At 42.0% G+C, this 18,426-nt stretch overlaps 1 protein-coding gene across 2 annotated transcripts in view; it reads left to right on the top strand.

Moving 5' to 3' along the window:
- Positions 1 to 698: 698 nt before the first annotated feature.
- The window catches only part of GAS6 (growth arrest specific 6), a 47,180-nt gene continuing 29,452 nt past the window's right edge, over positions 699 to 18,426 (top strand). Inside the window, exons 1-3 of one of the 2 annotated variants that reach the window (XM_048494736.1) lie at positions 699 to 887; positions 1,669 to 1,838; positions 16,785 to 16,809. In XM_048494736.1, the coding sequence (XP_048350693.1) occupies positions 821 to 887; positions 1,669 to 1,838; positions 16,785 to 16,809 (262 nt within the window). In that variant the 5' untranslated portion in view covers positions 699 to 820. The remainder of the gene's footprint in view (positions 888 to 1,668; positions 1,839 to 16,784; positions 16,810 to 18,426) is intronic. The other variant, XM_048494735.1, reaches the window with a different exon arrangement.

The raw sequence follows: 18,426 nt of genomic DNA on the forward strand, positions 1-18,426 counted from the left end.
AACTGATCTCTGTCACCTGGACAGCAGTTGTAATGCCAGGAGATCTCCAGCCACCACCTGCAGGTTGGCAACCTTACCTGTGATGCTTGCACACAGAAACATTTTAACTCAGGTACACAACCCGACATGAACATCTATCAAAGTGTAGTCAAGGTATGGTGGCGATAGTGCTGGGGAATTGGGGGAGACTGACAGTAGCTCAAAATTAACCTCCACTCAGCCGAGAGACGCCAATGAGTTCCCCTTGAGCCGGTCACTTTCTCTCAGTCTCGCAGTATGTTGGAAGGACGAAACGGAGGAGATTAGCAACTATGCTACCCAACGGCCCCTTTTCGGAGGAAAGGCGGGATGAAAACGTGACAAACTCATGCCTAATCCACAAACGTGTGTCAATCTGAGGGGCACATGGGGATTTCTGCCTGCTTGGAACAGCCACCCAGAACCAAGGGTAAAGGGGGAACTTCCAAAGAATCCGAGACCCGCACGACCCAGCCGTTGGGAGAGAAAGAGCGCGCTTGGGCGCTGGAGGGCACAGTGTTCAACGGGTCACCCGGTCCTTGCTGTGCCCTCCAGCCCCCGGGCTAGCCTGTGCCAAGGGCGCGGGGGAAGCGGCCCGAGGTATGTCGTCCGCGCTGCAAAGCCCGAGCGCGCACTTTCCCCATTGATTGGCTCAAAAGCACCACCAGCGACTCCCCCACCAGCCTCCTCTCTGCCTCCCACAGTAGCTGCGCTCCCTCCTCCGGCACCGGACCGCCCAGCTCCTCCTCGGCCAGGCGGAGGGCGCAGCTCAAGCCTCAGCAGCAGCAGCAGCCGCCGCATCATGCAGCAGCCGCCGGCTCCAGCGGCTGCCCTTCTGCTAGTCCTGCTGGCTACAGCCTCCTCTCAGCGTGAGTAGCGCTTCGAGGGGCTGCTCTGGCCCCCCGTCGCCACAGAAGAGGCCACCTCGCGCCCGGCGTCCTGCTTTCTCCTTGCGGGACCTTCGCCGCTAACTTCTTCCCCCACCGCCTGAAATAGATATCTTTTATTCCCTTGTTTTATTTTAAGGCCAGCGGCACCTGCGATTTTCTGGGCAAGGAAGCCGTATTGCGCTCTCTGCATCCCCAACCTTTCCCCTCAAGGTCAGGACATCCCCAACGCCACAGGGGGGACCAATGATCCAGCAGCCTCTCCAGCTAGCTAGACAGATAGTCTCCTTCTCCTCTTCCCCGTCATCACTTTCGTTGCGCTCTTCCGACGCTACTGAGCTCCAGGGGTCGACTTTACCATTTGCCCGAAAAAGGGTGGGGTGACCGGCTCTCGGGCTCAGCATTTTCCTTTGCGCGCGGCCAAGCAAAGGGGCGCACGGTTGCCATTGTTTACGGCGCGGCGAGGTGACTTGCTGGGGCGCTTCTGGGCGTGTGGCTTAGGCGTTGCAGGAGGAGAGGCGTACTCTGGGACGCTAAAGGAACCGACCGAGCCAGGCTCTTGGGCTCTGAGGAGGGGTCGGGCGAACGGGGGGGAGGGTCGCTCCCTTTCCCCTGCTGCTCTGCATATATGGGTGTTGTTTGGGTTGCTTAGGCGCGCCCGAGTCAACATCGCCCTCCCTCCCCAGCCAGCCCTTTGTTGCCGTCGTATTGGGGAGTCCTATATTAACCCCCGCTCCTTCGCTGCTTCCCTTCGGACCCCCAGCTCTGTTCCACAGAACCCGAGAGGACGCCTCCCAGTTCCTTCGCCCAAGGCACCGCCGAGCCTTCCAGGTCTTCGAAGAGGCCAAGCAAGGCCACCTAGAGCGGGAATGCGTGGAAGAGTTTTGCAGCAAGGAGGAAGCCCGGGAGGTCTTCGAGAACGACCCTGAGACGGTAAGAAGAGCCCGAGAAAGGGAAGGAGGGCTGCTCGTCAGCGAGGATTCCTCCACCGCCCCCATCCCCCGCTCTTTTAAAATGGATAGCGTTGCTGCTGAAGCAGCAGCAATCAGAATGAGGACGCCAGCTGCTTGCACAGCTGGGGAAGTTGTTTGGAGGAGGAGCCATTAGTAAATAACGAAAACCACGCAGGGTAACCAGCACTGCACTTAACAAGATTGTGTTTCGCTTTCCAGGCCAAGAACACAGCGGGGAAGTGAAAGATTGCGTGTGTTCGCGTTTTACCAAGTTGGCATGAATTTCCTACAGGGGATTCTTGCTGTTGAGAATCTCAGTTTTTAAGGGCAAATTAAATCCTAGTGCTGCTGGATTATACTTGCAGTGTGTGGAGGTGGGGGGAATAGTATGGGAGAAGGTGTGAGTTGTACTTTGCATATCAAAATACTTATTTGGATACAAGGCACTTTCTTTTCTGCCTCATGGTTCCATGAGTATTAAAGATCTATACTAATTGCAAGTAGAGGGATTTGGTTGAAGAAGTCTTTCACAGAGAAACGTTTAAAGATGTGTTCATTGAGAAGGGCAATCAAAATGTCATAGTGAACCGACAGGTTTCTGAACCAGTACTTCTTCAACAAACTGTAATCATCAACATTACATAGAACCTTATTCTGCCTAGTGAAAATAAGATGGTTATAAATTGATAGCTGTTGATAGCAGTTGTGCTGAAGATGTTAATGGCTCAGAAGTCATTTTAGAGTGGTGTGTTTCAAATGGTTTCATAGTAAGGTTTATGTTTTATTCTGCTAATAGTATTCAGACTGTCTAGCAGTCTTGCATACATGCAGATTTTAGAAAGATGATTTCTAGTTTGCTTGCGTTGTAGATATGTGCAGTTCTGAGCAGGCTTTTTTATGGCTAGATTATCTGGCATTAGTTAGGGAACAAAATTTCCCGGAGAAGAAACTGGTTGGTGATTCTGCACTGGGCTGTGCTTTCCCGCTAATGATTTGATGTGGAGGGGCGGGGGTAAGGGTGAGAGTTATGTAGGTCAAAAGCATTGAGAATGGGAGGGACTTGGCTCTTCTCTTTGAGGAGTTAGTGTTTTTGTATTTAAGGCAAAACATGCCTTGACATGTACACTCTAATGGACTCACATCATAGCACCACCACAGCAGAATGAATAGTTTCACAATTGTTCAGGATAGTAGCAAGTAAACTGTGAGTTAGAATTCTCAGCAAAACTGGGTCTTTATAAAGTAAAGGTTCATCAAGCAAAATAAATGAATGGAACATCTACATTCAGTTAGTAAATAATAAACTTCCTATCAGTATATACCATGTTAATACAAAGCGGGATGGAGGAGTGACATGACACAAGAATACAAAGAAAAAAGCATCTGCCATGCTGGCAGGGGCTGATGGGAATTGTAGTCCATGAACATCTGGAGAGCTGCAGGTTGCAGACCCCTTCTCTAATATAGATATATTCATTCTATATGCAGTGACAGTATGACCTTGACAAGCTGTCAACATTGTACCAGAAGTGGCTGAGAGAATCCCAAAGGAGTTTGAATACAATTTAATAAGAATGAAATGAAAATACTGAGCAGAGCAGGAGTTCAAATGCCATGTTGCATATAAATCAGTTGAAAAAACTGAGCTGAGCTAGCCGTGCATCAGGGTAAAAATCTGACCTCAACATAGATTCTTCAAAGGCTCAGGTATCTGAAAAGCAAATGATATACAACCCAATGAATGGAATATCTACATTTAGTTAGTAAATAACAAACTTCCTTTCAGTAACACACTCGCATGCAATGTTCTCTCAACCAAGTGCAGATGCTTGGAAATGTCCCAGTGATCATTCCAGGGACTAATAACAGAATCTGTGGAATGCAGAATAACCGTAAGTGAAAACCTCAGTTGAAAAGAAACAAAAAACAAACCCAAGGCAAACTGAAACAGTTGTTACCCAGTTGGACCACAGTCTGATTGCTGAATGTCTAGCTGCTGCATAAAGTCCTTAGTCAACAAGAGATGCACAAAATATTTATGGGGGGGAGGGATCTGGAAGATTGTGACCGAAGTTCTCATCTCTTGATTGGGAGAGGCAACAGTGCCCGAGACAGCAGCTAACTTCCTCAGTGGTTGATCACTGTTGGCTGGCTGAGCAGATGTGGGAAGAGGTCTAGAAAACATTCAGAGCTGTTGATAGAAATAGAAAAAGAACAGCATCACACAAATCACAAACTTCTGGTATTCTATTGAAAACCATCATCAGCTACAATTGTGGTGCCTTTATTAGAACTGTACCTCCTTGGTGCCTCTCAGACAATTGCAATTTCTAGAGCTGAGCTATAATTGGTGTGTTTTCTGGTTCATACTCTGAAGCGACCTGGTGACTGTGAGCAGCAGTGACTATGTGAACTCCTATTCTTCAACAGAAGAGAAGCCAATTATGTCCCCTTCAGTGGAAAGTCAGAAGTAGGGTCTACAGTTGACATTTTTATGATACTACCTTTCCTCAGAGGAGCACAGTGTGGGGTTTTCTCCTTCCCATTTTGTCTTTATAACCTGTGAAGTAGGTTCAGCTAATTGAGGTCTTAAAGTCACACAATGAGTATCATGATAGAGTTGAGATTTTAACCTAGATCTTAGACCTCTGACCACGATACAATACAGGTTGTGTTGTAACAGCCTTGATTAAGTGGCATTGTTCCATTCAAGAGGATACAGATTTATATTCTGTTATTACAACTATTAAAACAAATATATGTATGGAAAGTGTTTGATATCTCTGTTCTACTTGTTGGTTTGATTTATGTCTGGTGAGATCATCAACTTTATATTTCTTCCTAACCTTGTCCCAAAATTTTCATGATAGAATTATTTAATCTTCTTGACAGAGAATATGTATGGTGATTTTTTAAACCCAAGTTTTAGGGGAAGAAGAGGGCAGAGATGAGCTGCCTTAGACATATTTTCATATAGTGACCTTGAATTATATGCTTTTGGTGTTCAGCAAGTGAGAAGAAGTATAGAATAATGACTGAGCTGAGAACCAAGAAGTCCCCTCTCTCTTTGTTCTGACCCCATCTGCAACATAATAATAATAAACAGTGTTTTTTAAGTACTAGGACTCATATATAAGGTTGTATTGATTTTTACCAATGTTTCCCTCAGAACATGGGAGAAAATGTGTTATTGAAGTATCACCTGAAGTTTATCATGAGAACCTAGCAATTAGAGGTACATTTTCCTGGACATATACATTCTGATCTTGCTAGTTTTATTAAAGGAAAGCTCAACTTTTTGTGGCAATTAATATGTATTTACTGAGGGAAGTTCCAGTGTCATCGAATAATATTTTAAAAATATATACATTTTGGGGTTTAAAACTCCCCAAATAACAGAAATGCCTGTAACTTTAAAGAAAGATTTCCCACTGAACTTTCAGTGTCTTTCAATCTGAGTTTCTGTAAATCAAAGCTATGGGGATGAAGTAGGACTGGACTGGGAGGCTGAATCAGTCCTGGGAAAGTTCTGCACCATCTCCACACTATCATGTCTCCTGATTAAGGGGTCACTGGGGACAAACCCAGTAGCTACTACTGGAAACTCATTACTCATACAACCTGGTCTGGCTCCAAGGTGGGGATCATGTGCCACTAATCCCAATCGGCCAGGCCAATGCCAGCAGTAGCCATTGCTGTCCAGTCTCCGCCTGTCCTGGCACTGGCCGTCACACAGGCTGGCCAGACCTTTTTTGGGAGGAGAGGCTATCAGGTAAGGCAGAGGGGAAGCTGAAGATGGTAAAGTTAGACTGACTGATGGATAGGAAAAAGAAAAAGTGGAGAGGCTTTGAGGGCTTTTATGGGAAGAAAAGAATATTGAAGGGATATGGGGAAAATGAGGTGCCCTTGGGAGTCCTTAATGTATTCTATTCAAATTATGCACAGCATAAGCATATTTTTCCACTTCTCTTGTCTGAACCACTTCAGTAGATGATCCTTAACTTGTTTTAAGAGGATGCATTCTGCTCTTACCTCACTGTACATAATTTTCTAAACCAGAATTATCTAAATCATCTTCTATAAGGCTCAACTTATTTAGTCTCTCTTGATTTTCTTTATAAGTTGTGCTTTTCTGTACCTTTTCTGGCTGTTGATATTCTCTCAATTTAATGATCCAAATTATACAAAGTATTCCATGCGTGGGTACCTAAATTGTTGGAATTTACATAGCATTATGGTGCGGGTTTTACTTCAGAGCCTTTCCTGATATTCCTGAATGCTGAATTTATTCTTTAACTGCTTCATTAAATGGATGTTTTCTGTGAATGTGAAGTGATAGGCCTCAAAATTTATTTTGCTATTTGAAATGAGACAAAGCGATACTACAAACTGTGCTTTATTAGTGTGTGATTTGTGCCTCTTTCTACCAGCTGAGCCTGTCTCAAAGCAGCGAGAGGTCTCTGTTGAGAATTGTGTCTCTGTGGCTGAAACTGGCACATCTGTCTGGTGTCTTTCTGTAATTGCCATTTCCACATTTTTAATGTAAGGAATGGGGTTGCATATTATGTCATTGACATCTGTGCCAGAGGTGTGTTGGTTTACAGTGATACAATTTCTCTACAGGGGAGAATTGTTTAAAAATGACAAATTGTGATATATAGAGATTCAGCAAGGTTTCAAAAGCATGACATATTTATGGACAATGGTATGTTGGCACAGTTATATCTTGCACTGTATCCACTTATATGCTGGTTCAACAAGTATCACACTTATAGGCCATTAGGGAATTCTAAAAGATTATTTTTTGTTGGGCAGAAATGAATATAATAAATGTAATTTACCAGAACTTCAGGGAGGAGATTTTTGAAGGTTTAGGGAGATTCCTTTTTACATTGCATTAGAGAAGTTGGCAAGATGTTAACTAAGGCTGAACTCTGGGAAACCTGCAAGGTGCATAGTTTTAAGATAACTTACATTACACTGTTTGGACTGTTTTTTAAGTCTGCAAGGGATATAATCTATTCTGCCTCAGTCCTCCTAGAAAGTCGTGGAGCCTTAGGCGTTTACACCATGCAGTGGAGCACAATTACTTGACCTTTAGTGTTCTATCAGGTACTCAAACTTGTTAACTGAGATGCTAAGGAATTTGGCTGACTGAGTCATAAAAGTGTTTCCTAAACAAACCTTGAGGAAAATTGAAGAGTGGAGTGGACACTGAATTCACCTCTGGCCCAGTTCAGATTTCTCACTGCCCAGATGCCAAACCTTCAATGGGTACTGGTTATCAAGTCTTGCTTTGCTATGACCACAATATGTCATATCAGTAGGTTGTTGTGTGCGCGCCATTTTTTTCCAGTTGGTATAGGTTTTCCTTGCCAGAAATATAATCCATGGTCTGCCCAAAATTATGCATATTAAATTCTGTCAATTTCTTTGGGGAAGTTTTAATCTTAATTCTCCCAGTTGAAATGAATATTCTAAGCTGCTGTTCTTAGCAATGAGCTTAATTCTGCTCCATTTAACTTAGACACTTAATAGGTGTGCCTTTTATTACTGTGTTAAAAGTGTTTAATTTTGACTGTATCCCTTCATAAGAAGTTGATGATCTGTCATCTCTTACGGTCACCCTGTATGTAATTTACACAGTGATTGGGTGGTGGTGATGTCACAGAGGGATAGCTCTGGTAGCATCTTCACTTGCCATTGGCTGAGCTTCTTAGATCCGGGAGAGAAGGTGAGGTAGAAAGGTCTAAGAAAAGAAATGGAATGGAAAATCGTCCAACAGAACAGAGGCAAGGAAAGACCAGAAACAGGAATCAGGAAACCCAAGGAAAATTTGGGAAAGAATAGATAGGACGACATAGGTAAAGAAAACAATTAAACATTAATTTGATCTAAAGTAACAACCTTAAATTTTGGTTGATGTAATGCTTTCCATCCACTATCCACGAATGAAAACATAAAAATCAAAGATCCATGAAAATGAGCTACAGGTGATCTGGTCTCCACCTCATTGGTGTGTCATGCAAAATATGTGACATTTTTGCATTCCAAATTAATGTATTTCCATGGAAGAAGAATGTAAAATCGCAACTGATTTCTGTCAAAATGACTGACTGGGTTTATAAGCAGCTCTTTATAAGCATATATACAGTATTTTGCACTACATTTTTGTTTGTACGCATTCCAAGTAGCAGTATATTAAAAATGCTTACCAAGTTTAAAAAATCCAGAGATAACAGAGACTTTTGTCCAGCTTCTCAAATTACCATTATCCCTAGTACTGAGGATGGATAAAATATTTTCTGTATTTTGTTGATCTTTACAATATATTGAGTTTGATTATTATTTGTGCAGGTGGGGAAAGTAGAGCTAAAGGGTGTAATTTTTTTTCTTGGCCACCCACTGAGTCTGCACTGCAGCTCATCTGACTTCTAATGAAAATGTAACATGTACAAGTGATAAAATGATCATGTAAAGTTCTGAAAAAATTGCATGTGTATAAACAATTTTTCATCAAATAATATATTTGCACATTTACTATAATCCATTTGATTAATTAGAAATTGGGATATATATGCTCTGATTGTACAATGCATTATGCTGCTGGTAGTTGTATGAAAGGCCATCTGATATGGTGAAATGTAATTTTCTAACTTAGTTTGCCTTCCTGTTTCCCAACTATTATTAGCCACTGATGTTTTTAAAAAACACTTTACATAATTTTTGTCATCAGCTGTCGTAATTCCCCTGTAAGGTAGTGCAATATTGAACCTTGCGGATGGGAAGGCTTCTGAATTTCTCTTTGTTACTTTATCACTTGGATTGAATTTGAACAGGTGACCTGCTAGTTTATAGCCACTGTATTATATTGTACCAGTATGTATGTTGCACTTAGGTATGATTGATTGCAAATTTGGCACTGTTATTCTTGGCTGTATTTTATCTCAAACAGATGTCTGGCATTAAGTGCAAGCTATGTTTAGTGCCAGACAGGATTAAGAGCGTCCTTGCATTTCTGGATTTTCTGTGGTGTGCACATGCATGTTGAAAAACCTAACTAAGGAAAATATAAATTGTGAGTTGCACAGGGTGGGTATCAGATATTGAAAGACCTGGAGAAAAGGCTCTTAGATGACATAAAATGTCCTGGTCCCCTGGCTGGAGTACAGATTGACTTGTGATGCAATCCTAAAGATAGTCACATCCTTACAAATCCATTGAAGTGAATGGGTTTAGATGACTGTACCTATGATGTCAGTGACTGAATTTTGAAGATAAACAGTAACTCTGTCATTGTCTGAGGAGTCTTTAGGGCAGGGTTGAGCAAAAACAAGACATGCCCTTTTGGACAAATAATGACTTTTATAAATTTTGCTGATTTGTATCTCTGTGTTAAATTTGTCTATTGCTATTGTGTTGCTGAAATTATGTGGCTTTATTGTTTCTGAATGTTGCAGTTTTTCTTACGGGATTGCCAGATCCAATTTAGGTGATTCCTGGAATTTGAGGGTGATTCCTGGGGAGATTGGAGTTTGGGGAAGGAATTCAATGATATTCTAAACCTGCCCTCCAAAGTTGGTGTTTCATCCAGGGAAGCTGGTCTCTGTCGTTCTGGGATCCTGGGAGCCCTGGCTTAGAATTGCATTGTTGATTACTGTGAAGATAAACAGAGAATTTGGAAGGACATTTGAGCAGGAAAGAAGATATACTGGGGTTGCCAGATCCAAGTTGGGAAACACCTGGAAGTTTTGAGGATGAAGCCTAGGGAGGCTTCATTCCACTTGTTGACTGCCACAAGGGCAATTCTGTTCACAGTACAGCATTTTTTGGTATCTCTTTTAGCAGCTGAAAGGGCAGTATGTTAAATCATGCCTAGTGAAAGCTATTCTTGTTTTTGGGATGACAAAATTTCCCAGCTAGTTTGCAGGTACATATTTTTTTAAGTATTATTATTAGACTTCTGTCCCGCCCATTCCCCAAAGGGCTCAGGGCAGATACAACAGCAGTAAAAAAACTCCATTAAAATCATAATAAATAAATAGATTAAAACAGTAACAATTTAACAATATTAAATAAAACAACCCAATTCCAGATGGCGATTTATTTTCTATACCCCACAACCCCCCCGCCCCTAGGAGGCCAAAGAGGATGTTACATCTATGAACCCTGCTGGCCATCAGGGAAGGCCCGGTGGAACAGCTCCGTCTTACAGGCCCTGCGGAAACTACTCAAGTCCCACAGGGCCCTGATCTCGGGAGCATGTTCTGTTAGGTAGGGGCCAGGACCAAAAAGGCCCTAGCCCTTGTCAAGGCCAGCTGGATCATCTTTGGTCCAGGGATTTCTAAAAGGTTCCCTCCGATGAACAGAAGGACTTACTTGGGCAATATGGGGAGAGGCGGTCCCTCAGGTATGTGGGTCCAAGAATGCTCACAACATCGGCGAGGTGGTGGACAAAAAGTTAATTATCTACCGTGTCAAATGCTGCGGTGAGATCTAACAACACCAGCAGCCCCAAGCTGCCTATGTCCAGCTGGCACCGGAGCTCCTCCACAACAGCGACCAGAACCGTCTCGGTCCTGTGACCAGGGCGGAAACCGGACTGGAAGGGGTCCAACACCTTAGTATCTTTTAGAAACTTCTGAAGCTGACTTGCCACTGCTCTCTCAATTACCTTACCCAGGAACAGAAGGTTCGACACTGGATGATAATTGGCCAGATACTGAGGATCTAAATTTGGTCTTTTCAGAAGAGGGAGGACCACCGTTTCTTTCAGCCGAGCTGGGAAAGCTCCTTGCTCAAGAGAGCTATTGATGATATCCAACAGGTGGCTCTGTAGCTCCTCCCTGCAAGCTTTCACTAGCCAGGAGGGGCACAGGTCAAAAGGAAAAGTGGTATTCTATGTAACTGTATTAAATTCTGTGTAACTTTATTTTCTGGCAAAACTCATGATGAGGTCAAATGGACCACCATGAACCTATGAACTACCCTTGTTCTGCAAAAATGGAAGCACTGATGGGAGTATTCATGGATAAACTTGATAACTGGAAGGTTTTCCTCTTCTCAGTAGAAAATAAAGTGTATGTTGTCTTCAGCATGACCCAGCCAAAGTTCAGCATTTAAAAGTCCTATTGCAGGAGAGAAAAGGTGAGCGTAAATATAAATTCAGAGGGAAGGCAAGTGTTTCACTTTGGCTGATTCTGCATGGGCCAAAAACAGCGGTTTGAAAACGGTGTGAAAACAGTATAAACCCTTTTACACCATTTTAAACCCTTTTATACCATTTTCACACCATTTTCACACTGCTTGTTTTGACCCATGCGGAATCAGCCTTTGGCTAGATAGCTTGCCCACAGTGTCTTTGAACAAGAATGATCAAAGCATTATAGCTGTATTTACAACTGTTTCTTGCAGATTTTTTCAGTGTATTTCTAATATTTTGTCTCTTTAGAGTATAATATCAACCAGATTATAAATATAGTGGTAGTTCCCTGTCTTTTCTAAGAAGGATGTTTGCTAGCCAAGATAATGAGGTCACTTCTAATAATGGAAATATTTATACATAAATGGCTATCTACATGTTTATTAATACATTAGAGAACAAGGAAGGAATGTAATGGTGGTGAGAGAGAAGGGAGTGGAGGATTAAGAGGTTATAAAATTTCTTCGGTTTGTGTCGGTGGACCTGTGTAGTCTAGACATAAATACCATTGAAAATGCAACTGCTACTATTTTTGATTGAGCTATGAACCTGGCAAAACTTCTTCAGAAAATTTCAGAGTTGCATTTTCTTAAAAAGGTTTTGCTAAAAGTTCTCATTTAGCAGAACTCCTAGCAGAAAAATATCCCAGACTATGTGAACATGTTGCATTAATGTAGATGTATACATGAAGGTCCCATATCTGATCAAGGATTTTAAGAGACTATAGAAATAGGAATATTGCCAGGAAGGAAAATTTGATGATAAAATCTCTCTTCTGGAGTTATGTGTGAGTAAACCTGTTCACATTTTAGCTCCGCAAAATTGGAGAGGTTTCCATGAGAAGTAAGGATCCTACAATGGCCTGTGTAATATTACCGTTTGAATGCACAGTAAATACACTGTGTGGAATTTCTCCCCCCCCCCCCCGCCCAATTTAACTCTTGGGTTTACTTTCAAGGTCTAGTCCTAATTCTTATGGACCACTACACAGTTGAGGAGTTAGAAAGGGAGACTGCTTTGTTGCTGTTCATTACGGCAACTCTTTCTGACTCACTGAAGGAATCAGTCCTGGGACTGTGGAACCCACATGGACAAACTGCCATGCAGGTCAGGGAGGCTGCAGTGTGTAGGGGTATGAAGTTGAAATCTCCCCTCTTTCCTTTCCTGGATGTATTCCTTATTCCTCCTTGCTCCAAGCCTTCATGGAGCTGTTCCCTGTGCAGGTCTTGAAATCCAGGGGGAGGGAGGGGCCACAGTATAAAAGGGCATGTAACAATGCAATGCTCCTTCTGAGCACAAATAGCAGGATACTGCCAAGTGTATCCATCTACAGTTTAATTGCACTAGTTGTGATATCTGAATTCAGCCCAAGTTCATACATATTATTTTGGGCTGTGTTGATACCTGGCATATGACATGGTTTACAGTTTTGTATAAACAAAGCTGGGTCTGTTGTCTTTTATTTACCATTGCTGTACAACCAGGTCATTGTTAATTCCTTTGTTGTGACTTGAGCAAGAAAACCTGTATTATTTTCTTCTGTGATGAGTTTTTCTACCATAATGAAGAGTGGTTTTGTTTTTGATGCTGTAGAGATAGGATAATAAGCAATAGTTGAGAATTAAATATGTATTTTTATTGATTTGCATTTTCTAGTTCTGAACCAAGTTTATATTAACACCTTATACCAGTGGTGGCGAACCTTTGGCACTCCAGATGTTATGGACTACAATTCCCATCAGCCCCTGCCAGCATGGCCAATTGGTCATACTGGCAGGGGCTGATGGGAATTGTAGTCCATAACATCTGGAGTGCCAAAGGTTTGCCACCACGGCCTTATACCATGCGACAGGAGGTAGCCTTGTTAAATCCACTGTAGCAAAGACTCCAGTCACACCTTAAAGTCTTAACAGTATCAGCACAGGTGTCATACTCGCGGACTTCCAGATGTTATGGACTACAGTTCCCACCATCCCCTGCCAGCATGATGCATGATGCTGGCAGGGGGTGATGGGAACTGTAGTCCATAACATCTGGAGGACCGCGAGTTTGACACCTAGCATAAATCAGAGCTCACATAAGTTACCTCTAATGAAGGGAGGTTTGATTTGGCCCCTTCTGCACATGCAGAATAATGCACATTCAATCCACTTTCACAACTGTTTGAAAGTGGATTTTGCTGTTCCGCACAGTAAAATCCAGCTTCAAAGTGCAGTGAAAGTGGATTGAAAGTGCATTATTCTGCATGAGCGGAAGGGGCCTTTAAGATGCTGCTAGACTCCTATTTAATTCTAATATCATTCAACCTTTGCCTGTTTACTGAAAGCATGGAGGGATACATAATTTCTGATTGGACATTTGGGATGGGAATGGGAATTTGGAATGGGAATAAGATACATTATACATGAGCGTAATTAGAAATTCAATAAATGGTGCACGATCCATTCCTTGAAGGATTCTGAACAGGACTTAAACAGAACCCTGCTGTCCTTTGGAACTATCAATTGAGATTTTCAGCTCATGCACTTAATCACTAAAGAATTCTAGCCCTCATATATGAAGAAAGCTGTTTAACAGAGTTCCGCTGTATTTTAAATGCTTCCTCCCCTATGCCAAAAGTATGCTGAATGATTGACTCTTATGAAGCTTGGTTGAAGTATGAAACTTCGGGTTGTCTATAAATGAAACATTTCAATAAATTAATTCAAATGATACTTTGAAAGTCTCACTGTATCTTACATAGAGAAGTATATAATTGGTGTATTTTTTTCATAAGGAAAAACTCCCTCGGGATTTGATAGGAGACACAGTGTAGGTGTATATGTGCAAACTTAGCATTCTGTTCACTGGCTTTATTGTCCAAACAAAATCTTTCTCCCCTGGTGTTGCTGTTTTTGTTTTGTATTTTGTATTTGTTTTTTTCCCTTTTGTGGAGAAAGAAGAGCATCTGATTTTCCCACTGCTCCCAGCTTGAAATCCGTTGGGCAGATATTTTTTTTAATTTGAGAGTGTTGCGAATATTTGCATTTAACATCTAGTTTGATCTTCAAAAATTCATACCTTTTCAGGGCAACCCAAACCATGAATAATCCACAAATTGTAATTCATACTATACAAATAGATCTTTATTTCCTAATACACTCCTCTTTACCCACTGTGAAAATGGTCTTCCACTGTGGAGTACATTCTTCTTCATACTAGGCACTTTGCAGCTCCTGGGAAAACATTAATCTTGAGCAGGTGCTGAACATCGCAGGATGTGGCTCCACAGTAAAGGACCACCTCTAAAACACACAAAGCGAAGGGCACACGAAACAAAATCATAACATCAAAGCCCCTCGGCTCAAGAACGGGAGGATGATGTTGGGAATGCCTTTTCTTTTGTGGTCAATTTATTATATTTGATTACTTGTGTACATGGTTTGATATTTGAAAATATGCTGTAAGTCTATTTACAGTTTTGAAATCATCATCTGCACATAAATGTAGCATTTAATCCATTCCTTTGCTAAAGTCTGGCTGCACATTCTTGAAGGGATGCAAAACAAAGTATGGCCTTATTATTTTATGTTCTAACCATCCCACTAAATCTTATTGCACGTGTGGTGTTTTTGCATAATAATTTCTAAAGGACAAGCTCACCTTTGTTCTGATACTATGATTTTGATCTTAACTAACATTTTTCCCAGAGGTGGGACAGAATTTCCACTTCTTGTCAAATGAATCTTTATATAAGATGAACAGGAACTTCAGTCCACTGTATTTCCAGAAGCCTTCATAACGTGAAAGGCCACATTCAGGAAAAGATTGTTTCTAGCTTGTTTGCTGTTTGTTTGTTTCCAAATGTAAGTGTAACTGGATGTTGTGGATTTTCTTGGCTGTATGGCCATGGTCTGGCAGTTTTTGCTCCTAATGTTTTGCTTACATCTGTGTCTGGCATCCTCTGGAGCCAGCCTCTAAAGATGCTACTGAAGATGCCACCCAGATATGTCACTGAGATGTTGGAGCAAAAATTACCAATTCATGGCCACACAGCCTGGAATACCCACGATAGCCAGTTACTTTCTGCCATGAAAGACTTCATCTATACATTAGTGTAACTGTTAAGACTTACAGATATCAAAAGCCACAGATGACTGACTTCAATCCAGCTATTCCAAGATTATGAATTACAGGCAGACCATATTATTGTGAATCATAGAAAATGTACTATTGGTATGCACAGGCATAAAAATAGAAAATTGGGTTTATGACTTAGTTGATTCATGCAGCAAGGCTGATCTTTCAGTCACGTTTCAACTTCCTTGCGCTTTAAAATGTATATGTGATTTTACCTTAAACTGCTTAAGAAAACAGTACATTATGAGGTATCTCACAAGCATAGTTTTAAAAATTGGTTGTAGGAATCGTGGTGTATTTCCCAACATCTCTGTCCCTTCAGCCTAAGAACACCTCTGCCAACAAAAGTGGTTCTTCCATTGGCAGAAGAGTTACTTAAATTGGAAGAAATCTCCTTAGGCTGGAGGAAGGCTTCAAAGTTTGTTCAGAGGTGCAGTAGGATACAAGTACATTGCACTGCTGTTGCTATTGTATATGTGATGTGTCTCCACCTCTTTCCTCCTGCAAGCCTTCTTCCATTCTTGTTACTGCCACTCCTTTGCACTGTACTGTTTATGTTCTCTTTTGATGGTCACTGCAGAGGCGTAGCTTCAAGGGGATAGGGGGTGTGGTGAGGGTGTTCTGGAGGCGTTACGGGGCGAGGGTGTTCTGGATCAGGGCGGAGGCGGAGGATGCACCAGTGCACCAGGAGCTTTTCCCCCTTGCTACGCCTCTGGTTCACTGTGACCTAAAAGTCTTCGAAAACCAATTTTGTTTTATTTCATGGATATGTAAAGTGCTCTTTGGTACTGTGACAATATTTTTAATGCTTGTCTTGTTCTCCAGGCTTCTAGAAAGAAGCAGTAAGAGTCAGGGTGAGCTTTAAGTATTTGTCAGGACTCGGCTGTTTTCTCAAGGTGTCTCCTAAATTCTTATAAAGTTAGTTCATTTTCAGTCTACGATACTCTTGAGGGGGCTATGACACAATGCTGTCATTTTGAGGTGCCTTTCAATTAATTTGTTTCCTTGGGTATATATCCAGGGAGTAGCTAATGGTATTATGAGTGGATTCACAGTTTAGTGTCCCAAGGTGGCACACACACACAAAAGGTAATTCCAGTGGGTTATACCTGTTAGTTTCTTCTGTCTTGTTTTGCTCCAAGAAAAATAAGGTTTTTCTGGCAAGGGAGGTCCATGGGATGCTCAGATTTGTTGACTTTAAGGGATCCAGTCTCTCTTTGAAATGGAGTCTTCCCCAAACATTCAGCAATATTTCAAATGGCAGAAGGCAAATCTTCTATTTAAAAAGGAGCCTTCCTTCAACACATCTGCAAGGCTGTGGCAGGTCTGCCAGCTAAGGTGGACTCTATTTCAGCTGAAGTCTCTATTTGCAAGCAAATCTTTTTATAAGTGGCACAAGCTGGGCTGAGTATGCTGCTGCTGCTGTTCCCCCTGTTTATAATTATTAATTCCATAGCTGTAAAAAGTAACTTTGGAACATTCTGGAATGAGGAGAGTAAGAGATACTTGCCCCTTCTTTTCAAGATCAGTAGTTGTGTTAATATTAATGCGGTTGTAGATAAAATGCATCTTTCCAATAAAACTATGGTTTTGTTTCTCCTACAGGACTATTTTTACCCAAAATACCTGGGTGAGTTGCAGTTATATATTTTTGATATTTGGTGGTGCTGGTTTTTTGTACCTTGTTAGGTCCTGCTATGTAGCAATATATCTCTTTATTTTAAATCTAACCATATTGTTTCTTGTGACTAGGCAAAAAACCAGATGCAGTCTTGATACCTGAGCAGAATTCAGTTTAAACTGCTGTGTTAGCCCAAGGGATTCCAGAGATACAGAGGGTTTTATCCATGGTGGCCATTTTAATGTTGGGACTTTTTTTCTACAGCAGAAACACACTGCTTTCGCTTCCTTCAAACAATGCAGAACTGCACTTTTATCTTTTGGTGGGACGGAGCATAGCAAACATTTGTTTGAAGGCAGGAAGAGTAAGCAGTTCCCCTTCCCCACCAGATAATCAATGCTGCCATTCAAGACAACTTAATGAGATCTTAGAAGGAAGTTTTCAGCCACAGGAAGGGATGCACACATATTTACCCGCGCTACATAAGAAGAGAAGAAGAGTTTGGACTTATATCCCCCCTTTCTCTCCTTTAGGAGACTCAAAGTGGCTTACAATCTCCTTGCCCTTCCCCCCTCACAGCAAACACCCTGTGAGGTGGGTGGGGCTGAGAGAGCTCCGAGAAGCTGTGGCTAGCCCAAGGTCCCCCAGCTGGCATGTGTGGGAGTATGCAGGCTAATCTGAATTCCTCAGATAAGCCTCCACAGCTCAAGTGGCAGAGTGGGGAATCAAACCCGGTTCCTCCAGATTAGATACACGAGCTCTTAACCTCCTACACCACTGCTGCTCCTGTGTTTGCATGCTGATGTTTCATTTGGTTCCCTCAGATATTCTATCATTTGTAGCAATATGTTACCGTATGTTCACCTGGATACCCCTAAACACCAATACTAATATATTTCTGATTCTTGAAAATGTGTGTCTAGTTATTGTTCTAGTTAGAATCGCCAGACACTTTTTGGGGGTGGGGCAGAGCTGGCCAACGAGTGACTTACCGGGCTGGCGTGATGACATCTGGCGTGATGACATCACTTCTGGATGTAACATCATCACACAGGCAGCAACAGGGGAGATACTGCGGTATTTTGGGCAAAACTCTATGGTAAAAACAGCTTCTACCATAGGGATTTTTCCCAAATATCAGAGTGTCTCCCTCATTGATGTCAACATGATAACATCACTTCCAGTGTAATAATATTATCATGCCAAGGCCTCATTTAAAACCTGGTACGGTAAGTTCCCCCCACCTGCTTCCCCCGGCAATGTCCGGGGTGAGGGGCAGAACCAGGCAACCTTAGTTCTAGTGTACGTGTATTCAGCATATTAACTCTACAATCTAGGCAAAACATATATGCTTTCTTAAAAAAAACCCTATTTTTATTTTTCAAGTAACAATGGGACAAGCACAAGTATGACAGGTTAATCAGAATGGAGAGTAACTGTGCCATCTTAAGTCAATGCACTTAGGAGCATGTAATTGTGCTTAAGACTGAATTGTGTGCCCACTGACTTCACTGAATTAAAAGGCTTTAGCTGTCAATAATTAAGCATATCTTTTAAATATCTTGAGTCAGCTCCTTGGATCCTTGTTCTTAATTAACAGCAGTGACAGGTACTATTATCCTTTTA

This window comes from Sphaerodactylus townsendi, linkage group LG04, assembly GCF_021028975.2.
Source record: "Sphaerodactylus townsendi isolate TG3544 linkage group LG04, MPM_Stown_v2.3, whole genome shotgun sequence".
Taxonomy (NCBI): Eukaryota; Metazoa; Chordata; class Lepidosauria; order Squamata; family Sphaerodactylidae; genus Sphaerodactylus; species Sphaerodactylus townsendi.